Source organism: Papio anubis, chromosome 9 (assembly GCF_008728515.1).
Source record: "Papio anubis isolate 15944 chromosome 9, Panubis1.0, whole genome shotgun sequence".
NCBI lineage: Eukaryota > Metazoa > Chordata > Mammalia > Primates > Cercopithecidae > Papio > Papio anubis.
This window is the reverse complement of record NC_044984.1, coordinates 12290528-12315267: the sequence shown is the minus strand read 5'-3', so window position 1 is coordinate 12315267 and position 24740 is coordinate 12290528. Positions and strand designations below refer to the sequence as shown.

Below are 24740 nucleotides of genomic sequence, written 5' to 3'. Positions count from 1 at the left end.
TTGCAATAGCATCTGTGCATTTTCTGCTTTGGACTCCATGCTCTGGACCTGTTAATATACCTGAAGACACACCCGTCCATATTTCTTTCACTAGTGTCCTTTCTTCCCATCCTAGCAAAGCATAATTAGGCACATACATTAGAGATGGCAGTTAAGCTTTAGTGCAGTGGTTTTTAATCTTTTTAGTCTCCCCAGAAATATGCATATTCCTCAGGGGTCCACAAACCCCAGGCCAGAGACCACTGCCTATTTGGAAAGTTGAGACATCCTTGAGGATGATTGCAATCTCTCCTTCTTACCCCCTACTGGTACACCAGTTCCATTTCAGCTTGCTTCTGAAGTCCTCCACTGAGCTGAAACAGTATCCATGAGCTGACTCGGAGAGAGCTGCTATCCTAAGCCACCCTAGAGAGTGCCATAGGGAAAACACGATGTTAATGGAGAATTAGTCCCAAGTGGGAGGCACAACTCGTAACAAATAGGAACGGGTACGGCCCCGCTCAACCATTTGCCTCCTTATTCTGGTACCCCTTTCCCCTTTCCTTTCCCTTATGTCTCTACCTCCTCTAAATTATCCTTCACACAAAGGTACCATAATAAGCAGCAACGAAATTCAGAGCAAACAAAACAACAAGTAAGTCATGCACGGTATTTCAATTCATTGCGAATGCCTTGCCCACAGGCGCCCATTTTAGAATGCATCTGTGGTAGAAACTCCCCCCCACCAATATTTGCAAAGCTCTTCCTGCAGTGAAGGAAGTCCACTGAACAGTCTGCCCCGGACGACCACAGAGAATTTTACTGCTTTGTCCTCTTTACTCCTCACCAGATACTTTGACTTAGATGGATACGGAAAGTTTCTTTTCTGCCAAACTTCATTCCAATCTTAATCCTTCAAAGTGTTTCTTTAGACCCTCTTTACCTTGGTTCTGCCACTTCAGACACACTCTTCTAATAAAACTGTTATAGACAACAAAAAGTATTAGGCATCTTCTATGTGTAAACATCCTCAGAACACGAGACTGTTTGTGATTGGGAATTTCAAAGTTGCTTCTGAAATCCAGCAACCCTCCCCCAACATCCAGCCCCTAGAGTGCTAATGCCTACTCCCTTCCCTGGACCTGAGGCCCCAGCTCCACATCTCCTGCATCGCCTAATAGATGGGGACAAAAAAGAAGAGTGGCCAGTGGGCACCAATGACAAGTGGATGAAATTAGATCTTATAATTATACATTTCTGACGCATATTGATTTTATTCTTGTCACCTGGGGATAAGAGTCTACATAAGAGGCAGAGTGGCCAGGTGTGGCGGTGCACGCCTATAATCCCAGCACTTTGGGAGGCCGAGGCGGGTTGATCACCTGAAGTTGGGAGTTCAAGACCCTCCTGGCCAACATGGTGAAACCCCGTCTCTACTAAAAATACAAAAATTAGCTGGGCGTGGTGGTGCGTGCCTGTAATCCCAGCTACTTGGGAGGCTGAGGCAGGAGAATTGTTTGAACCAGGGAGTTGGAGGTTGCAGTGAGCTGAGATCACACCACTGCACTCTAGCCTGGCAACAGAGCGAGACTCTGTCTCAAAAAAAAAGAGGCTGGGTGCAGTGGCTTATGCCTGTAATCCCGACACTTTGGGAGGCTGAGGTAGATGGATCTCTTGAGCTCAGGAGTTCAAGGCCAGTCTGGGTAACATGCCAAAACCGCATCTCTACAAAAATACAAAAATTAGCTGGGTGTGGTGGTGAGTGCCTGTAATCCCAGCTACCTGGGAGGCTGAGGCAGGAGAATTGCTTGAACCAGGGAGTCGGAGGTTGCAGTGAGCCGAGATCATGCCACTGCACTCCAGCCTGGCAACAGAGCAAGATTCCATCTCAAAAAAAAAAAAAAAAGAAAAGAAAAAAAGAAAGAGGCCAGGTGCAGTGGCTCACACCTGCAATCCCAACACTTTGGGAGGCCGAGGCAGGTGGATCTCTTGAGCTCAGGAATTCAAGGCCAGTCTGGGTAACATGCCAAGATCCCATCTCCACAAAAAATGTAAAAATTAGCCAGGCGTGATGGCGTGTGCCTGTAGTCCCAGCTACTCAGGAGGCTGAGGTGGGAGACCACTTGAGCCCGGAAGGTCAAGCCTGCAGCGAGCTGAGGTCGTACCACTGCACTCCACCCAGGGTGACAGAGTAAGATAGTCTCAAAAAAAAAAAAAGAGTCTACGTAAGAAACCAGTCTTCCTAACCACCTGCTTAATTGAGGGAATGAAGGAAATAAATCTATTTAGGGATTTTAAAGACCTCTGCTGTCTTACTGATGGACTTTGCTCCATCTGCAAGAAAAACACAACCTCCTTTCAAGTAGGACTTCCCTTGCAAAGCCATCTATCATCTTGTTTCCTTGTTGATTTTTTAAGTAATAAATATTTATCTTAATTAAGACAACCAATGAATGTGCCATGTAATCAACACTGTCAGGTTCTTACCTATTAACAAGATCTTACTTAAATCTACAAGGCCCTTTAACACCAAGGTTTTTAAGGAGTTTGAATCTTTTAAAAATAATATTTAAATTTATTGTTTCACATTAGTTTGAATAAAGCACAAGCCAAGATAGCTTAAATATCATTTGCAGATGTCCAAGCTTCTTTAGAATTACAGGTCGTGGACATCATCAACCTAGTCCTCGACTTGCAGCTAAAAAAGGCAACAGGTCTGTGTGAGTGACAGAAGAGCACATCCTACTCATGTCATGAGCAAAGAGTCAAAGTTGAAGAAACAGTAACGGTCTTGACACCAGCACTGTAAGAATTATTCTGCAGTAAACTCCAACCCAGAATGGGGAAGAGTACTGAATTCACTGAGCACATTCTGGACACAATTCTGACAGATTTCAGTCTCACGATCTCTGTCGGAGCAGGTTTCATTCTCCAATTCTCTTTCACAGAACAGCAGAATGTGAGTCTTCATAAAAGTAATTAACGGCCTTTCCGCTTCTTCATTTTTCCTCCAGCCACCTTGTTCCTGACGCCAATAGCGCCCTCTGTATCATCATTGTCTCCAGCATCCTCTCGCGAGCGTTTCTTCTTTTCTCCATGCTCCCTTAACTCCTGCAAGAAAAAAAGAAGATGGGATTGAAAACGAATTACTGGCACTGAAGGTAACACATTCTAGTACCCCCTCCTTAAGATCAAGTATCAAGTAACTTCCTGATGCCTGACATTAGCAAAGGAATGAGATCCAACTCCAAATATACAAAGATGTTAACCTTATTAGTAATCAAAACGTGAACATTAAAATAATAAGGTTTTATTTTCACATGGCAGATTGGCAAAGACTTAAGAGAAGGGTAATCCCCAGTATTGGCCAAGGTGTAGAAAAATTCGCATATACTGTCACTTACAGTGCAATCTGCTATAGCTTTTCTTGGGGGAAGGGGCAATTTGGCATTCCGTATGAGTTCAAATTTTAACTGTGTACATCCCTTAGCCCAACAATTCTACTTCTAGGAATTTATTCTAAGGGAGTAAGTATGCAAAGCTGTACAAAGTAGGGTGTTCAACACTGTACCAAAGTAGAAAAAAACTGGAAAAAAGCATAAGCATCCATGAATGTAAGTATTTCATACACATGATGGAATTCTTTGTAGCCGTTAAGACACGATCACATGAATCTGTATTTGTTGAAACAGAAAAATGTTAATCCTATATAATTAAAGTCTAATTATGGCTAAAGAAAGAAAAATAGCCAAATGTTATCAATGGTTTTCTGTGGGGAAAGGTTTACCTTTTCACTTACTACTTTAATCTTTTCTGTATTTTTTGAATTTTTTTCCCAATGCACATGTAATACTTTAACAAACAAAAATACCAAACAAAAAAATCCCATGTGGGCAGAATAAAAACCAAATCTGTACCTCAGCTACTCCAACAACCACCTATGGGCAAAGTTTCTCCATCCCTCAGACCAGAACTCCAGAAAGCAGGCAGCACTTCCAAGGGTTTTCCTCTAGAATCTTCTCATCACCACTATTACTGTTACTACTACTACAGGGTGAGTATCCCTCATCTGAAATGCTTGGGACCAGCAGTGTTTTGGATTTCAGATTTTTTCTAATTCTAGAATATTTGCAGATACATAATGAGCTATCTTGGGGATGGGACTCAATTCTAAACACAAAATTCACTTGTTTCATATATACCTTATACACATTGTCTGAAGGTAATTTTACACAGTATTTTTAATATTTTTGTGCATTAAAAACATTTTGACTGTGTCTTGGTAGCAACCTGTCACATGAGGTCAGGCATGGAATTTTCCACTTGTGGCAATCCTTTTGGCACTCAAAGTTTTCGATCGCCAGGCGTGGTGGCTCAAGCCTATAATCCCAGCACTCTGGGAGGCTGAGGCGGATGGATCACCTGAGGTCAGAAGTTTGAGACCAGCCTGACCAAAATGGAGAAACCCCATCTCTACTAAAAATACAAAATTAGCTGGGCATGGTGGCACATGCCTGTAATCCCAGCTACTTGGGAGGCTGAGGCAGGAGAATTGCTTGAACCTGGGAGGCGGAGGTTGTGGTGAGCCGAGATTATACCATTGCATTTCAGCCTGGGCAACAAGAGTGAAACTCCGTCTCAAAAAAAAAAAAAAGTTTGGATCTTGGTTTTGGATTTCAAATGTTTGGATCAGGTATGATCAACCCCTGCTAGTAACTATGTAGTTTATATTGGCTTCTCTGGTGCTTGTAAAACCCCATAAGGTATTCAGGCAAGTGTTATTCCCAATTTACAGGTGAGAAACTGATTCTGATTCTGAGAAGTCAGGCACATTTCCCAAGCTCACACAGTTCACAGCTGCATCTTCTGACCTCAGGTCTGATGAATTATCTCACCACATGTGACACGTGAACAGTTGCTATGAATGTGTAAATGTCAGAATGAGGCCAAATCCTGAATCCACCATTTGGTTGGATGGTCTAATGCAAATTACCTACCATCTCTGCACCTTAGTTTGTTCATCTGAAATTTGGAATAAAATAATACCCAGCTTCTGCAGTCTAGTGTGAGGGTTAATATAATAAAGTGGCACACAGTTAACATTGTTTGCACAGACACTGGTGACAAAAGAAAGATGCATACCATTCGGGCAAATCTTTGGGCTTCAGCCACGCGTTCTGCCAGCATCATAACCTCATCATCCTGTGTCGGAAAGACTGGTAGTTTCTTCCCAATTAAGTGTTCTATGCGCTGGAAGAGTTCCACATCATACCTGAGGAAGGAAAACTGCACAGCTTTGGTTGCCTGGTAATGCAAATGCCTGTCCATTCCCAAACTGTTATTATATGACACAACGCAATAGGAGCCACAGGTTTAAACAATATTGAACATATTATTTCTTTTCTAAATATGGGTTAAGTGCAATCTCTGTGCATAGTCCATTAGAAAATCACTCCAGGGAGGCCAGGCGTGGTGGCTTGCAACTATAATCCCAACGCTTTGGGAGGTCAAAGCAGGAGAATCACCTGAGACCAGGAGTTCCAGACCAGCCTGGACAACATAGTGAGATGCCATCTCTATAAAAAAAATTAAGGCCGGGCGCGGTGGCTCAAGCCTGTAATCCCAGCACTTTGGGAGGCCGAGACGGGCGGATCACGAGGTCAGGAGATCGAGACCATCCTGGCTAACACAGTGAAACCCCGTCTCTACTAAAAAATACAAAAAACTAGCCAGGCGAGGTGGCGGGCGCCTGTAGTCCCAGCTACTCAGGAGGCTGAGGCAGGAGAATGGTGTGAACCCAGGAGGCGGAGCTTGCAGTGAGCTGAGATCCGGCCACTGCACTCCAGCCTGGGCAGCAGAGCGAGACTCCATCTCAAAAAAAAAAAAAAAAAATTAAAAATTAGCCAACCATGATGGCCTGTGCCTATAGTCCCAGCCATTCGACGTTGAGGCATGAGGACTACTTGAGCCCAGGAGTTTGAAGCTGCAGTGAGCTCTGATCGAGCTATTGCACTCCAGCCTGGGCAACAGAGTGAAACCTTGCTGCTTAAAAAAAAAAAAAAAGAAAAATCGGCCGGGCAGGTGGCTCGTGCCTATAAGCCCAGCACTATGGAAGGCTGAGGCAGGTGGCTTGTGCCTGTAATCCCAGCACTATGGGAGGCTGAGGCAGATGGATCGCTTGAGCTCAGGAGTTCAAGACCAGCCTGGCCAACATGACAAAACCCTGTCTCTGCTAAAAATATTTTTTAAAAAGCCAGGTGTGCTGGCATGCACCTGTGGTCCCAGCTACTTGGGAGGCTAAGGTGAGGTAGGAGGATTGCTTGAGCCTAGGGGGTGGAAGGTGCACTCAGCCAAGGTCGCACCACTGCACTCCAGCCTAGGCAACAGAGCGAGACAAATTTAAAAAAAAAAAAAAAAAAAAGAGGGAAGGAGGGAGAAAATCCCTCAAGGTATTTATTCACAGGACAGCCTTGGGCACATAAAAATTTGTTCCTCCAAAAAAAAAACAAAATTGGAAATAGTTATTCTAACGCTTTCTGAGCTGACACAAAGGCAATTGCTCTCCAGCTCTAGGTACCACTCTACCATTCTACATGCCAAATACTATACTAGATCTTTTACATATATCATCTCCAATTTTCACCAAAACCCTGCTAGATAGGTATTACTATTCCCATCTTTCAATGCCTTTATCCTGGTTTTCAGTATGAAAGTGAGTAGTGTAGTAAATGATAGCGCCAGGTTCCCAGTCAGTGGCTCGAAAGTTCTGCTCTTTTCTCTACATTGCTCTGCCCCTAAAGCTGATTTACTTACTGCGTGACAAAAGTAATAGCCTTTCCGGAGCGCCCAGCTCTAGCTGTTCGACCTACTCGATGGATGTAATCCTAAAACCAAAAGGGTACATAAATTCAAGTTATATGGATTATAAGTAAAAAAAATAAAAAAATAAAAAAAACCTACGTATGCAAAGTCTTGCCATAAAACTTTGAAAGAAAATAGATTCATGTCATAACATGGAGAAAATAAATGGCCTGGGCAATCTGTTGAGACAAATCTACTTCATCTTTTTTATTCTCCTTGCAGCACAAAATGGATCCAATGCTTTCCCCTCTTTCATAGAAAGATAAATCTACAAAGCATATCTACATGGTCGCAAGCTGCATGGTGTTTTAAAAAACAGCACTGGATCTCGAGGCAGAGCTGGGTTATAGCTGTGGTCCTTCCCACCTGCCAGTTACACAATTACCTGCAAATTACATAACCTCCCTGAACCTTGGTTTCTATTTATTGAACAGGCATAGAAATACATGCCCAAATTATAGAGTTGTTATGAAAATCAAATGAGATAGCACCTCATCTACAGCAGTTAAATACAAAGACAAGAGACACACCAGTCTCATCCAGGGGTGCTTCTGTCATCCTCAAGGGACACTGGTAATGTCTGGAAATACTTCTGATTATCACAAGTGGAAGAGTGTGTGATGCTGTCATCTAGTGGGTAGAGGCCAGGAATGCTACTAGGAATCCTTCAACTCAAAGAACAACCCTTCAACAAAGAATTCGACAGCTTAAAATGTTAATAGTGCCAAGGCTGAGAAACCTTGAGATACACTGAGAACTACAAATTGTCATTCTCAAGAAATGACAGTGACATGATCAGTATGTGGTGCACCTGCCTCTACTATGAGCATCTAATAACTCTCCTTGGCTACCTCTTTCATATGTACTAACGTTACATACACAGGCCTGTGCAAGATGATGAGAATGAACTAATCAAAGGCTTTCTTGTTTTTTGATACTTAATTAACCAGGAACAAAAAAACTGCTGTAACTAAGGAAAGACAGAAGACACTCCATTAAGAAACACACTTTAGGACTAGAAAGGCAAGTTAGCAACAGGACTCACCTTGGAATGGGTAGGAATGTCAAAGTTGACAACTACATCTACATGAGGTATGTCCAAACCCCGGCTGGCAACGTCAGTTGCTAGAAGAATGGAACGGGCCTTGGCCTTAAACTTATTAAGGGATCCTAGGCGCTTACTCTGAGGCAATGAGAAAGAAATGTTGGAAAACTTAACATACATTTTGGAATACAAAACACAAAAGAGACAAACACAAGAACAAAGAGACATAAATTTTTTAAAGTTTTTTTCCCCTCAACTTTTGAATGGGGCTTCATAGGTCAAAACAGAAATATGAAGCAACAAGAAATTTAAAAAAAAAATGATACAAAATAAGGGTAGCCTGACACAATAGAAAAGTAACTGTGAAATAATTTATTAATGTTTTTAGAGACCAGAGTCATTATTACCATTAGGGCTGAATATATCAACTCAACAGCTTGCAAACCAGACAGCTACATATGAAATATTCTAATGGGAGCCTCTTGCTACCCTGGGAGAAAGTAAGCATCTAGAGCAACACTTCAAAGCCCATAAAATGAGAACAATTATGGAAACAGGCATCAGTGCCCTATGTCCTTATTGTACAAATCTATTGTTAGGAGGTTTATCTCGCTCATGCCATCAGTGCGTGGCTGATGATGACGATGAATCCTTACCTGACTCATTTGTCCATGGAGGGGGATGGCAGTGAATCCAAGATTTCGCAGTAGCAAAGCTGTTCTCTGGGTATTATTACAGGTGCTGCAGAATATCATAAAGGAGTTTCCCGCCAATTCATTTAGAATATAAACCAGGTAGGTATCCTAAGTTACAAACCCAAAACAATATATGTCATCGAACCTGGGAGAAAGGATTGGAGACCTGGCATATACATAAGGTAAAGACTAACCCTATAGTTGCTTCTCAATTATCCAGACCTCCATTATCCAGACCTCCAGCTGCCAGCTTAGGATTCCTTAACCAGCATTATCATCTCTGTGAACCACTATTCCCCACAGAGCCTAAAGGCAGGCAGGAGATCTGTCCTCAGAAAACAGAAGTCCTTACATCAAAGCACAAAACCAGAGGCTTCATCCTAAATAAAAGCCACATTATAAGCGAACAAAGGAAAAATTACCTCAAGGATGGGGATGGGAAGGAATTATATGATTACATCATGACCTCATTATTGTGGTTTAATGTGTTGTGAATTCCTGGCATGTCTAGTTTATCGGTGATAATATAAGCACAACACGCCCTCTAAAGCAAACAGACAGGATGCCAATCTGCATTACAGCTCTTGGCTAATCAAGGGTTGACACATTTTCAGATGCTTTGGTGAAAAGAAGAGGGAGAGGCAGGAATGATCAAAGTAAACACTTTACCTTGAATTTAGAGGGAATAAAAATATAATATTGCTGTAATTTTTCAACTGTCTGGTATTTAGAGGAAACGGCACATTTCACAGGATTTTTCAGAGCTGCTCGCTGAAGCTTTTGCACCTGGAGGAAGAAGATCCAGAACAGCACACTGATGCCTAAACACTCTTTATTTATATGGTTTGACTCTGTGTCCCCACTCAAATCTCATGTTGAATTGTAATCCCCACATGTCACGGGAGGGACCTGGTGGGAGGTGACTGGATCATGGAGGTGGTTTTCCCCCATGCTGTTCTCATGATAGTGAGTTCTCACAATTTCTGATGGTTTTAAAGTGTGGCACTGCCCCTACCTCCTGCCACCATGTAAGACGTGCCTTGCTTCCCCTTCGCCTTCTGCCGTAATTGTAAGTTTTCTGAGGTCTCCCCAGCCATGTGGAACTGTGAGTCAATTACACCTCTCTTTTCTGTATAAATTACCTAGTCTCAGATAGTTCTTTAGAGCAGTGTGAAAATGGACTAAAGCAATTTATTTTTACTTATTGTTATTATTGTTGTTACCATTTACTTTATGTATCAATTCTCATAAAGAAGAAACAAAAGTCCTAGCAAATTTCACCTTCTTGGTCATGGTGGCAGAGAAGAGGAATGTTTTCCGATCTCGAGGGATCACTTTGAGGATCTTGTCAACCTAAGGCACAAAGAGGAAAAGATGCCAATATGATATTCAGACTGGAAGAGCTGCAAATCCTCTAGGTAATGAAGGAGGTAGACGTTAACAAATTAAATATATCACTGTGAGGATTTGGTACTCGAAAATTCAATTCGATTCAGCTAAAGTTTACTGAATATTTACTGCCTGATACCCCACCAGACACTATTAAAAAATACCTTTCTAAGAAAAGAACAGTTTAAATTAGTAGACCAGAGTTGATCTAAGAGAAAAGTCAAGAATAAGTATTAATCAACTAAGTAAGCTGGGATTAGTGGGTCATCAAAGAAAATAAAGATATTTCAGGGTATATGTCAAGGTCTAAATTAAATGAAATGGAAAAGAAAATCCAGTTTTGATATTTCCCATTTCTGGAGTCAGAGTCAGACTATATTCTAAAGATAAAAGGGTGCTGAGAAACTGCAATTTGAAGAATATCAAGAATGAAACTGATACTGATGCAATGTTCTATATAAAACAAGTGGGCAATGAACCAAATTTTGAAACAGGAACCTGAGATGCTCTAAGAGGAGGAAAGAAATTGAGAGCTCACCTCTGTCTCAAAATCCATATTCAGTATTCGGTCGGCTTCGTCCATGACCAAGTATTTGAGAGCTCTCAAGTTGAAACCTTTCGTATTTTCCAAGTGGTCAATCAGTCGACCAGGAGTTGCTACCAAGAAAGGTTGAGGAGAAACAGTGATGTTTCAGAACAGGATGAAAAACAACAACAACAAACAAATAAAGTTACCTGCCCCACCCCACAGCTCTCCACCAAATTTAACTTAAGAAATTAACAAATTTAACAGGGTTACAAAATCTGTTTCTCAAAGTCTTCCTATCCGATATTGGTAGATTTTCTCCAATTCATCACTGCCAGTGTCTTTTACCTTCGTCAGTTACTCACCTATTATTATATGTGGTTTTTTTGCAAGGGCCAAAGATTGAGACATTGAATCAATTCCACCCACAATCACAGCTACAGAGAGAAAAAGAACATAGAGACGAGATCCTTAAATTTTTTCCATGGTCCACTGAACATCTTTTAAAGCCAATGCCAGATTTCTACTTAAACTTGTTCTTCCCTTACAATTAATACTCTTCCCAAAGCTAAAATACAGCATTAGCTCTTTAGGTCAATGAATTATGCTAGCAATACCTTCCTCCATTCTCCTTTCACACTCATTCTTCACTTGTGATGGCAACCTAGGATCCCTCCCCTCTCAGACACTTACCACTCTGCACTCCAATAGAGGACCCCAGGGCTTCAAACTGCTCTGAGATCTGAAAGGCCAGCTCCCGAGTCGGGGTAAGAACTAGGGCAAACAAACGCTGTGGGGTCTCCAGCAGTGCATTCAGAATGGGCAAAGCAAAGGCGCCTGTTTTTCCAGAGCCAGTTTCTGCCAGCCCGATGATATCACGACCTAGAAGAAAAAGAAGTTCAACAGCCAAGTTAATTCTCTCTGCAGTATTTCTGTGTCTTCTACAATGACACAATGCTGGGCACAAAGTAGACGCTTAATAAATATCTGATGAACTGAGGAGAGAGAAAAGTTGAATAAACAGAAAAGACATGGTCTCTCTCTTAGATAAGCTCAAAACCCAGTGGTGAGACAGTCTGATATACAAATTCATTATAATGTGATAAGAGTTTTAATATAAGCCCCTGCAAAATACGTGAGAACACAAGGAAAAGTAACTACTGCCCAGAAGAGTCAAAAAAGGCTAACAGAGGTGATTAAGTGAGTTAAACCTAGAAGTAAGCAAAGAAGGGAAGAAAGGATATTCCTGTAAGAGGAAAGATAATTATAATTAAGGCTTTAAAGAACATAGCATGCTGGCCAGGCGTGGTGGCTCACACCTGTAATCCCAACATTTTGGGAGGCCGAGGTGGGCAGATCACCTGAGGTTGGGAGTTCGAGACCAGCCTGACCAACATGGAAAAAACCCTGTCTCTACTAAAAATATAAAATTAGCCAGGCAAGGTGGCGCATGCCTGTAATCCCAGCTACTCGGGAGGCTGAGGCAGAGTTGCTTGAACCCAGGAGGCGGAGGTTGCCGCGGTGGTGAGCAGAGATCGTGCCACTGCACTGCAGCCTGGGCAACAAGAGCGAAACTCCAGTCTCAAAAAAAAAAAAAAGAACATAGCATGCATAGTTAGGCTGAGAAGTACAATGTGGCTGGAACACAGAAGTGTTAAGGGAGAAAGAGAAGAATGAGGCTAGAGTTTTGATGTTTTCCTATAAGAGAGAATTGAAGGATTTTAAACAGGGAATATCATGATCAGTATTACTGTTTAGGAAGATAAACTCTAGGCCTGATGGCATAAGGAGAAGCCAAGGAACCTTACAGTGCATGCCATTTACTGCTCCTTCTGAGGGAAGAATGCTCTAAGTAATTCTTTAAGAACAGGTCACCACTGTTTGTTATCACCACTCAAGCCACAACTTATAAGATCTGGAAATTAACTCCTGGGTGCAGATCACTATCTCCAGGCTGGCTGTAGTGCATAGGCAGCTGTGCACTACAACAGTGTCCAGTGAGAACACTCCCTCTTAAATCAAGACCCCTATAGTTGCTGTCCCTGTTCTATGACTGCGTAACAGCTGAGAAGTCTTCTTTACCTAGAAAACAATCCTACAATAAACAAATCCCTTTTCCCTGACGTAACCTGAACATGACTTACAATCTGAAATGACTTAAATGACCAGAACAGGGAAAACAAAGGCTCAACCGGGACATCAGATATAATTCAGGGGAGATATGACGGTGGCCTGAAATGAGGCCAGGAATGAGCACAGGAAGGAGTGAGATTCAGAAACTAACAAAGGGGAATGTGGGTGACGCACACATTTTTAGTACAGGACACTCAAAAGCCAAAAACTGAGATATAAGCAACAGAAAAATTAGTCCTGGTTAGGAAAATAAGGACTTTGGTTTCCACACAGGGAACTTAGAACTTAAGATTCCTGCAGTAAACTCAAAGAGGTATGTCCAAAAACCAGTTGGACATACTTGTTTAGAAATATGTCTAAAAACCAGTTGGACATACTTGTTTGGAGCTCAGGAAAAAAGTGGGGTTAGAACAGACATGGGACATAAATATCCTACCACTGGTACTCCCTCAGGGGCAGAAGCTTCAGAATAATCCATGAGACATATATACATATATGACCGGTCCCATGCCTGGAAATTCAGATTCAGTATTTCTCACCCAAATCTCATCTTGAATTGTACTCCCATAATTTCCACATGTTGTGGGACGGAGCCGGTGGGAGATAATTTGAATCATGGAGGCGGTTTCCCCCACACTGTTCTCACACTAGTGCATACGTCTAGTGAGATCTGATGGTTTTGTCAAGGGGTTTCTGCTTTTGCATGTCTCTAATTTTCTCTTGCCGCCACCAGGTAAGAAGCGCCTTTTGCCTCCTGCCATGATTCTGGGGGCTACCCAGACACACATGGAACTGTAAGTCCAATTAACCCTCTTTTTCTTCCCAGTCTTGGGTGTGTCTTTATCATCAGTGTGAAAACGGATTAATACACAGTGTATCCTAGTGAATTATATATTTTAGCCTTCTTTTCATTAACATCAGTGTTTTCCATTCAAAAGCAAATGCACAGATGTGAAATACAAGTCAAACCAGACAACGGACTGATTTTTTAGAGATTACAGACAAATGACAATCCAGGGATAAAATGTCTCACTCATCTACTTATTGTAATGTTCCCCAGTGGCAGGGTCGGTAATAATGAATTGCAACAGCATCTACCTATCTGAGAAACAAAGGTCAGTGTAAGCAAATGATTCCCGAAGCTTTTTAGTCTTCAACTCCTTGGGGATACTGCTGTCCTGCCCGTGTAACACAATACACCTTCGGGAACAGGGGGTGGGGCAGCTACGATTTGTTCTTTTTTTGTCAAGGGAAATCTTTTTTTTTTTTTTTTTTTTTGAGACGGAGTCTCGCTCTGTCGCCCAGGCTGGAGTGCAGTGGCCGGATCTCAGCTCACTGCAAGCTCCGCCTCCCGGGTTCACGCCATTCTCCGGCCTCAGCCTCCCGAGTAGCTGGGACTACAGGCGCCCGCCACCTTGCCCGGCTAGTTTTTTGTATTTCTTAATAGAGACGGGGTTTCACCGTGTTAGCCAGGATGGTCTCGATCTCCTGACCTCGTGATCCGCCCGTCTCGGCCTCCCAAAGTGCTGGGATTACAGGCTTGAGCCACCGCGCCCGGCCTGTCAAGGGAAATCTTAACATTTCAGAAGAAAGGAGTACATAAGAAAGATTTAGGGAAGTAAAGGAGCCGAAGTTGCTTGGTTCACGAAGCAATAAGCACTGCTCGCTGCCCACAGCTGAGGCCTGCACTGCTTTCAGTTTTTTAATGAGTCCCTCAGAGCAACCCTCAGTTTGTGAAACTGATATATTTTTCTATGTCATCTCCTTTCTTCATCTCTGAAGAAACCTCTAAGCCTTTTCAGTGTTTATACCTGTAGAGAATATACCAGCATGCATAAACTCCATAAGAGCAGAATAAATTTTGTCATATAGACCTGCCACGTTGCTAGCACTGAACATAAGTGCTTGCTACATGGCAGCCATTAATAAGCTGTTTGAAATTCCTTGAGGACAACTCTAAGTGATCTCTGAAACAGAAATAAATAGATGGTGTCTCACTATGTTACCCAGGCAGGTCTCAACCTCCTGGTCTCAAGCAGTCCTCCCACCTCAGCCTCCCAAAGTGCTGGGATTACAAGCATGAACCACCATGCTCATCAAACAACTCTTGATCTCTTGATAGTAACACATGTCGATGCAGATCCATTAACAGAGGTTTTCTGAGCTATAAGATTCTATGTTCAAATTCCAGCTCTAGCAATAATTAGTTAGGTGACTCTAGCCAAAGGACTTAACTCCCTGAGCCTCAATTTCCTCACTAATAAAATAATTATCCCTACCTACTATTCAGCATATTATAAGGTTTAAGAACAGCGGACAATCTGGGCTCAGTAACTTTGCAGAAACTGAAAACGTCATTAGTCCCAAATTCAAATTTAGAGTTATTTTAATCGAATAACAACAGCAACAAAATCAAACATTAGATTATTTGAATCGTTTCTATAGATTCAAATGAAATATTTATAAACTACTCATTAGAATGAGACAAACCCAATAAGGATAAAGACATTTTCCATGGTGATCGTGTCTGTCAGTTCCTAGCAATCTTCCACTGACCCCTCCCTATTCTTTTCTGCATCAAATTTAAACTTATGGCTGAAAGCATTAAAATAATTTTAGGATGGCCGGGCACGGTGGCTCAAGCCTGTAATCCCAGCACTTTGGGAGGCCGAGACGGGCGGATCACAAGGTCAGGAGATCGAGACCATCCTGGTGAATACAGTGAAACCCCGTCTCTACTAAAAAATACAAAAAACTAGCAGGGCAAGGTGGTGGGCGCCTGTAGTCCCAGCTACTCGGGAGGCTGAGGCAGGAGAATGGAGTAAACCCGGGAGGAGGAGCTTGCAGTGAGCTGAGATCCGGCCACTGCACTCCAGCCTGGGTGACAGCGAGAATCCTTCTCAAAAAAAAAAAATAATAATAATAATAATAATAATTTTAGGATTACTGCCAGCTGTTTTGACTCCTTTTTCTCACCTATGCTGTAGGGCAAGCTGGAAAAGTTAAAATGCACGAACGCTTCTTGCTGCTTTTTTTTTTTTTTTTTTTGAGACAGAGTTTTGTTCTTGTTGCCCAGGCTGGAGTGCAATGGCGCAATCTCGGCTCACCGCAACCTCCGCCTCCCGGGTTCAAGTGATTCTCCTGCCTCAGCCTCCCGAGTAGCTGGGATTACAGGCATCTGCCACCACCCCAGCTAATTTTGTATTTTTAGTAGAGACGGGGTTTCTCCATGTTGGTCAGGCTGGTCTTGAACTCCCGACCTCAGGTGATCCACCTGCCTCAGCCTCCCAAAGTGCTGGGATTACAGGCGTGAGCCACCGCGCCCGGCAACTTCTTGCTATTTGAAAGTAATGCTGGGCCACCGATACTTCTTTCCCACCACTGGCCTTTATATGGTCCTTATCCTTCAAACTTCTCTGCACAGGTTGGAAGTGTTTATTAGCCCCTCCTTGAAACACTTTCCCTTCCCTAATTTGCGTGAAACTATACTCTCATGATTTTCAACCCTCTACTGAATCTTCCAATTTTTCCTCTGTCATCTTTGCCAATCTAATCCATTTCTAATCTCAGCTATAACTGCTCTTTGGATACAATGTCTATATCCACCTCTGGCCTCTCAATCAAGTTCCAATCCCAGGATTCCAACTGGGTATTTTTTTTCCTTTTTTATTGTCCCTCAGTTTTCTTAATTGACAAAAAATTATAATATACTTATGGTATAGAATGCAAAGTTTAGATATATGTATACTTTGTGAAGTGATTAAATCAAGCTCATTAACCTATCTGTCACCTCACATACTTGTCATTTTTGTGGTGAGAACATTTAAGATCTACTCTCCTAGCAATTTTCAAATACACAAAACATTATTAACTGTAGTCATCATGCTATTCAATAGATCTTCAGAACTTATCCATCCCGGCTAACTGAAACTGTACCCTGAGCAACATTTCCCCATTCCCCTCCCACAAGGTCAACTCTATCTCATTGATATCCAAAATCAATTACTTCCAACTGAACTCATCTTTCCTGAATTCTCCCCCCCGTTCCCTTTTTGTATCAGTGGTACACCAATAATATGCCCTAAACGTAACAGCCCACAAACTTAGCGATAATCTTAGATTTTCCCCACCCCTTCCTTGCCTTCCACTTGCTTAACTGGTTGTAAAATCAAGGATTATTTTTCTAACATTTTCTTTTTCATTCTACCACCACCCTACCCATTATTTATTGCTAAAATCATTACAATAACCTACTAATTGGTTTCCCAGACTCCAGTCTCTTGTCTCTAATCTTTCACAGCTATGAGATTAATCTTCCAAGAGTACAACTCTAAATCCTTAATCTCCAAAAATGCCCCACTGCCTATGAAACGAAGACCAAATTCTTTGACCCAGCACTCAAATCCTTCATAATCTGGCCCCAGTCACCTTACTAAACTTTTTCACCACTCTGCTAAGTACTTGCAAATCTCCATACGTGCCTATGTTTTCCAGACTGGCTTTTTTCCCATGCTGTTCCCTATGCCTAGAAAGTTCTCCCTTCCCATCATATCTGAATGTCTAAATCCTTCTAAATTCAGTCCTCAAGGTTCAGCTCACATGTCTTCCCAACCTCCCCAGCCAAAAATAAAATGAAATAAATCTTCTCTAATCCATCCTAATTAGAAGTAATCTCTTCTCCTTCAGTGCACTCTGAATGTAACTTTCTTAGGTCCCTGTTCAACTTGTAATAAATTTATAATTATCTCTTTAATAGATTATGGACTCTTGGAGAGGACAGACTATTAACCTCCAGTGCCTTACATTTACAACAAATAGTAACTATTTATGGAAAGAGCAAATGGAATTTTGTAGAGTAAGTCTAACCTCTTTTCCACATGACAGCTCTTCAAATCATTAAATCTTTCAATTATTATCAATAGCTAGGTTAATTACTAATAATTAGTAATAATTATAGCTTACATTAATCACTAATATAGTAATAATAGCTACATTAATACTAACAATAATTAGCCACATTACCCCTCTTATAATAATAGCTAAGATTACATTCACTTTTTCTGAGGATCTTAATAGATTTCAGTTAACTAAGACCTCTGGGTCTCTTTTATCACCCACCCGAATCCTGTAAAGTTGGTACTTTAGGAATCTAAGAGCAGGTCTTTATTTCTATTCCTATTAAAGTTCATCCTGTTACGGCCAGGTGTGGTGGCTCACGCTTGTAATCCCAGCACTTTGGGAGGCCAAGGCAGGTGGATCACTTGAAGTTAGGAGTTCGAGACCAGCCTGGCCAACATGCTGAAACCCTGTCTCTACTAAAAATACAAAATTAGCCGGGCATGGTGGTGCGCCTGTAATCCCAGTTACTCGGGAGGCTGAGGCGGGAGAATTGCTTGAACCTGGGAGGCGGAGGTTGTAGTGAGCCAAGATCGCACTACTGCACTCCAGCCTGGACGACAGAGCAAAATTCTGTCTCAAAAAAAAAAAGCTCCATCTTAAAAAAAACCTCAAAAACAAAAAAGTTCATCCTGTTAGTTTCAGTTCCACTAGCCATCAATCAGCACTTTAACCACTCTTTTACAAATCTGATAAACATGCCTCACAGCAAGAATTCTCAACTCCTCAAGACACACATATGTGTTCCAGGCATCCTTCCCTGTCTAAGTGTACACCCATTGATGTATAAAGCCTACCAAGATTGTCGTTAATATACTTTAATCCAGGGCTTCCTTAAAGACAGCATCTGTGGCAGAGAACAAACCCTTTTAGTTATTAAGACAGAAAGTAAGCTCTGTAAAACTGGAGAATGACATTTTCAAATGCCATTACCCAAACTTTGTACCTTTAGTGACCATATCCTTATTTCACTTGAAGTATGCAAGCAACAGCTTTCAAAAGGGGTATCTAATTGAGATAACTTTATATTAAATCTGTACGAAGTCACACAACCTACCTTGTAAGGCCAAAGGAATAGCTTCAATCTGGATCTTGGTGGGTTTTGTCCATCCCAACTGGTCACAAGCTTCACACAACACATCTGTCACACCCTTAGAATTCAGAAAAATATACCTTAGCCAAGAACAGCACACCCCTACCTCCCTCCTACTTAACTGACTTTGTCAGAACCATCATGTACAACCAATATACTTGCTTTAAAAGGTATTTGCTGTGCATCTCAGAGCTTACTCTTTATACCATGAGACAGTAGCTCAAGACTTAACGAACACTTTCTGCTCACCAAGGCCAAGGCCAAGTGCTTTACATGTAGCATCTCATTTAATCGTCACAACAATTCTGCGAGGTAAGTACTTATTACTATCCCCAATTTACAGATATGAAAAGAGAAACACAGAGAGATAACAACTTGTCTATAGTAAGAGACTGAGTCAAAATTCAAATCTGGTTGGTTCATCTGACTCCAAAGCTCCAGCTATAAAGAGACCAATTCCCCATATGTACAACCTCCTGGACACATATAAACGTGGCGAATAGGGCAAATGGGGCTCTCAGGGCCCAGCAGCCCTCCCACCACCCAAACTCAGAGCACGCCCGAAACCCTGCCCTCTGAAATTTGGGGGAAAACACAAGGTAGGCCCCGAGATGCTTTTGTGCACTATCAGAGCGGGATCTAAGGTAATTGGGTCTGCCTGAGCCTAGCACCAGAGTACATAAAAGAAGCCAGCGCCATCCATTCTCACCAGGTCTTTAAATGTTTTAGTTTCCTCCTCTTCCATCACTGGCTGGGACGCTTCGGTCGGAGAATCGCGTTCCCCGGGCGCCTCCATCTTGTCTGAAGTCTCCGGAAGTGGGTCTGCGGCGCGCGGGATGCTGGGAAATGTAGTTTTAGTTCTCCCCGGACGGCTTGCTCTGGGCGCCCCCTGCGGGCTTGCCGGGGATTGCACCCGTGCGCTAGGCGGGTGGGGCCCAGTGAAAATGCGCGCGTAGGCAGGCGGAATAGGTCCGATTGCAGAAGGGGCTGATCACCGGGGAATCGAGTTGACCTTTAGATCCCTTTTAAAGCGCCTTCTCTACGTATGTCGCCAGTTATGTTCCCCGCTTTTCTAACCATAGAGTTTGGAACGGATTGATATCACAATGCCATTTTTTAATTATCGTATTACCTTATTCAATAATGTTGAGAGCCTACCATATGCTAAGGCTGTGCTAGATGCCTAGTGAACAGGACAGCGACCCCTGCCCTCGTGGAGAAAAAGGAGACAGAAAAAGGAGATAAGCTATCACAGATCATTTCAAATTGTGAAAAGTAGCTGGGTGTGCTCATGCCTGTAACCCCAGCACTTAGAGAGGCTGAGGCGGGTGGATCACTTGAGCCTAGGAGTTCGAGACCAGCCTGGGCAACATGGCAAAACCCTGTGTCTACAAAAAATACAAAAATCAGTCGGGCATGCATGGTGGCATGCGCCTGTAATCCCAGCAGCTCAGGGGGCTGAGGTTGTGGGATCACTTGACCCCGGAGGTTGAGGCTGCAGTGAGCGGAGATCCTGCCCCTACACTCCAGCCTGGGCGACAGAGTGAAACCCTGTGTACATAAAAATGACAGAGTAACCTGCCGAGGGTGGGTTGTGGGGATAACTGTGGATTGGGAAGGCCTCTCTGAGACGGTGATATTTGAGTTAAGACCTCACTGTTGAGCAGGAGAAAACGTTTTAAGATCCCGGGAGATAATTATTCCAGAGTGAGAGAATTCCAATACCAAGACTGTGAAGCTACTGAGGCTATTCTGGAAAGCAGCAAATTCAGAGCTGTACGTTGCATGCCCCAAGGCCAGCAATGCCCTCCCATGGCCTGTCACTTGGGTCTCACACTGCACAGGGTGCTCATTGCAGTCTTATTCCTGAGGATGGGAAGTTGGAGGCAATCTGGTGTCCATCATTGGGGAAATGCATAGTTAAAATGTGAACATGGTGTCTACAAACATGCCCTTAACAATATGATGAGCATCTCAAAAACCTAGTGCTGAGTGAGAAAAGCATAAAATATATCAAGTATATTAAAATATAGGCCCACAGATATCACATTCTGCTAAAATACATCCAACAGAAGATACACTTGAAATATTTTAGAATGGTTGCCTGCAGAGGGAGAAGAATTAGAATAAAATTGGGAATTGGGAATAAAAGAATTAAGTGTAAAAGATAATAGGCCGGCCACGGTGGCTCACACCTGTAATCCTAGCACTTTGGGAGGCCAAGGCGGGTGGATCACTTGAGGTCAGGAGTTCAAGACCAGCCTGGCCAATATGGTGAAATCCTGTCTCTACTAAAAATACAAAAATTAGCCAGGCATGGTGGCGGGGACCTGTAATCCCAGCTACTTCGGGGGCTGGGGCAGGAGAATTGCTTGAACCCGGGAGGTGGAGGTTGCAGTGAGCCAAGATCCTGCCATTGCACTCCAGCCTGGGTGACAGAGCAAGACTCCATCTCAAAAAAAAAGATAATAAATACACAAAGCTAGAGAGGGGACTTGTGATGCCAGTGTGCTTGACCTGAGAATTGTGATGAACCCAACTCGATGTCTCAATGTGCCTGCCAACCTTCCCACCACCACAACTGAAAAAGGGCCCTGATTTAGGCATCACGGCGGTGTCTGCAACAACAAAAAGGGTAGGATGCGGTCAGAGAAGTGGGCTCAGGTCAGACTCTGCAGGGCCCTGTTGTAAAGGGCCTGGGGTTTTGGATGTTATCCTAAATGCAGAAGGAAGCCACTGGGGGTATAGAGCAGGGAAGAGACACGACCTACACATTGAAAATATTACTCTAACTCTATATGGAGATAGGTTGTAGAAAGAGTGGGAAAAGGAGACCGTCTAAGACAGTGGTCCCCAACCTTTTTGGCACCAAGGACTGGTTTCGTGGAAGACATTTTTTGCGCCGAATTGGGGCGGGGATGGTTTCAGGATGATTCAAGCACATTACATTTATTGTGCACCTTATTTGTATTATTATCACATTGTAATATATAATGAAATAATTATACAACTCAGCATAATGTGGAATCAGTGAGAGCCCTGAGCTTGTCATCCTGAAGCTAGGTGGTTCCATCTGGGGGTAGTGGGAGACAGTGACAGATCACCAGGCATTAGATTCTCATAAGAAACCTGCAACCTAGATCTCTTGCAACAGGGTTTGTGCTCCTAACAGAATCTAATGCCGCAGCTGATTTAACAGGAGGCAGAGCTCGGGTAGTAATCCTTGCTCACCTGCTACTCACCTCCTACTGTGCAACTTGGTTCCTAAAGGGCAACGGACTGGCACCAGTCCATGGCCCAGAGGCTGGGGACCCCAATCTATGTTGGGAAAAGGGCGTGTGGGGTGCCTGCATAAACTGGCCATAAAAATATGGGACAATAAGTTGTGGAAAGTCACTAAAGGGCTCTGAGGAGGAAAGCCTTCTTATCGCCATTATGTTCCCATGCTCTGAGCGCAACCTGCTTTCTTATCTATAAACACTGTGTTCAAGGAGAAAGACACTCCTTTGAAGCATTGAAATGGACAGACGTTCAGGCTCCTAGTTAAGCCCACTCCCACTAGCTACTTTTCGATAAGTTAAAAGTATGCTGTTTGAGCACAAAGGAGATTCATTTAAACCACTATTGCTATAGATTACGCCTATGACATACTGCCTCCCTTTCACTGTTTCGCCCTGAACATCTGCTTCTTAGATCTGTGACTGTCCTCAATAAACAGTGTGGAGACCAGAACTCTGGGCCTTTCGCAGCCTCCATCTTGCAATTGGCCCCCTGGCCCCCACTCTTTATGCACTCTTAACCTATCTTTTATCATTCCTTCGTCGCCACTGGACTTTGGGTACCCTACGGGTGGTGATGAGGCTGGTCCCCAACAATCTAAGAGAGGAGGGATGCTCTTCATACCCCTGGCTCTAAGCACAGGGCCTGGCAAAAAGTGGATGCTCTGTAAATGCTGCCTGGCTGAAGTAAAACAGTAAAGCGTTGGGATCAGGAAGGACAGCAGACCAGAGAGGACTTCACTGTTTGTTTTTTAGGGAGTGAGGTTTTTCCATATTTAAGATTACATTCCTGGCCGGGCACAGTGGCTCACACCTGTAATCCCAGCACTTTGGGATGCCAAAGCAGGTGGATCATTTGAGGTTAGGAGTTCAAGACCAGCCTAGCTAACATGGTGAAATCTCGTCTCTACCAAAAATACAAAAATTAGCCGGGCATAATGGCAGGCGCCTATAATCCCAGCTACTTGGGAGGCTGAGGCAGGAGAATAACTTGAACCTGGGAGGCAAAGGTTGCAGTGAGCCGAGGTTGTGCCACTGAACACCAGCCTGGGTGACACAGCAAGACTCTGTCTAAAAAAAAATATATATATATATATATACACACACACATATATAAAAGATTACACTCCTGCAGAATGAGCTGGGGTCTTTGGCCTTTTTACATTAGTTCACTCCAAGTTAAAGGAAAGGAGAGCAAATACACACTGCATAAGACAACAGGTCATCCTGAAATTGGTTCTATCGGGCAATCACAGGCATACAATTATGCTAGCCCAGTCTAAGGCATTCCATCTCTCTATTTAGCCCTCCTCATGGCTACCTTCTCATTCTCCTATGACTTGGAATTGGGCCACTCTAGATGGTCTCCAAAGTGAATACATATGCTTTGCGATAAGGGGAAGTCAACTTCTCCCAAAGAGCGTCTACCCAGCTAAACTGGGCTCTTCCTCTTCCTCTTCTCTGTTACATAGACCTGCTGGGGAGTTTGTTCTCCTCTTTTGACAGAGAGGAACTCTAGTCCCAGAGAGTAAAGAGACACAAGAGTAAAGAAAGAGTAAAAATCACAAGAGACAAGACTAGAAGCCAAGCCTCTTAGACCAGGTGTGGTGGTTCACTCCTGTAATGCCAGCAATCTAGGAGGCTGAGGTGGGTGGATCACCTGAGGTCAAGAGTTCCAGACCAGCCTGGCCATCATGGTGAAACCCCATCTCTACTAAAAATACAGAAATTTGCCGGGTACGGTGGTGTGCGCCTGTAATCCCAGCTGCTCGGGAAGCTGAGGCAGGAGAATTGCTTGAACCTGGGAGGTGGAGGTTGCAGCAAGCCGAGATCATGCCACTGCACTCCAGCCTGGGAGACAGAGCAAGACTCCTTCTCAAAAAGAAAAAACAACAACACAAAAAAGCCAAGCCTCTTGAGACCAGACCGAAGTTTTTACTAAAGAGAACATCGTCTTACATAATCGAAAGCAGCTTCATTCTTCAAAAGCAGCCACACAGACTTTTCTGTAAAAACAAAGAGAGAAAGCAGCTGCAGTATTTATTTTGCTTCCCCTTGACTCATCCTCTGATTGCATTTAGGAGAGTGGAATGAGAAAGAAGAGCTGAGAGAAGGAGAGGATCCTAACTGGGGAGTGAGGGGAAGCAGAGATAAAAGCCTGAAAAGGGGACTCAGATGGAAATAACTGGAAGGTCTATAAATTTGTATATCATATACGATCTAAAGTTACGTGAGTTTTGTTCAAATGTATTACAGAAAAGAAAAAGGAGTCACCCGTAAAATGTCTGGGGGTGGCTGCTGCTTTAAAGGGAACTGATTTAAGCCTTTCAACTGCAGTTATAACATAAGACCCTGTTGATTTTAGCCAAACAAATCTTTTCTGTTCTTTCTTGGATAATTCAGACACAGCGTGTTTTTAAAACTTCCTCTGGTGTCAGTGTCCTCAGGGTATCGAGGGCCGTGAAGAGGATGTGGCATGCAGTGACAGCAGCATCAGCGCTGCTCGATTCTTTGGTCCGTTCCTGCCAGCAAGGTTTGGGCCTTGGAAGAGCACCCACCCCAGTGACCAGATTCATGTCAGACTGACAGGATGACCATAGGTGGGTTCCAAAGAGGAAAGCCTGCAGTAGCTGAGATGATTGTCTGCTTTTGACTATTCCTATCTGGTTGGAAGCAGTTTGGATATTTATATTCTGGGAATGGAAATAATAGAGGTCCATTCTGGTCACTGAGCCATGTCATATCCTGTACTTTCAGAACAATGAGAAAGGTTAAAGAGGAAATATAAATAAACACTCTAAATGATGAGGGAGGAAGAGCAAGCCTGAAACAATACATGGGCTCC

At 43.1% G+C, this 24740-nt stretch overlaps 1 protein-coding gene across 3 annotated transcripts; it reads right to left on the bottom strand.

Annotated features, from left to right (window-relative positions):
• Positions 1 to 2531: 2531 nt before the first annotated feature.
• On the bottom strand, positions 2532 to 19508 carry DDX47 (DEAD-box helicase 47). 3 transcript variants are annotated; one of them, XR_002515554.1, is made up of 12 exons: positions 19327 to 19508; positions 18582 to 18675; positions 11189 to 11377; positions 10861 to 10932; positions 10508 to 10626; positions 9862 to 9933; positions 9250 to 9366; positions 8542 to 8688; positions 7886 to 8023; positions 6793 to 6863; positions 5122 to 5265; positions 2532 to 3090 (listed from the first exon to the last, which is right to left on the bottom strand). XR_002515554.1 is itself a non-coding variant. In XM_003906022.2 (12 exons), exons 1-12 carry the CDS (start codon positions 19411 to 19413, stop codon positions 2959 to 2961), a joined length of 1368 nt encoding a protein of 455 aa, XP_003906071.1. In that variant the 5' UTR covers positions 19414 to 19508; the 3' UTR covers positions 2532 to 2958. The 3 variants fall into 3 exon arrangements, 2 of the variants coding, with proteins under 2 accessions (XP_003906071.1, XP_021777755.1); XM_003906022.2 differs by having other exon boundaries at positions 5122 to 5251; XM_021922063.1 differs by lacking the exon at positions 10861 to 10932 and having other exon boundaries at positions 5122 to 5251; positions 19327 to 19459.
• Positions 19509 to 24740: the final 5232 nt, after the last annotated feature.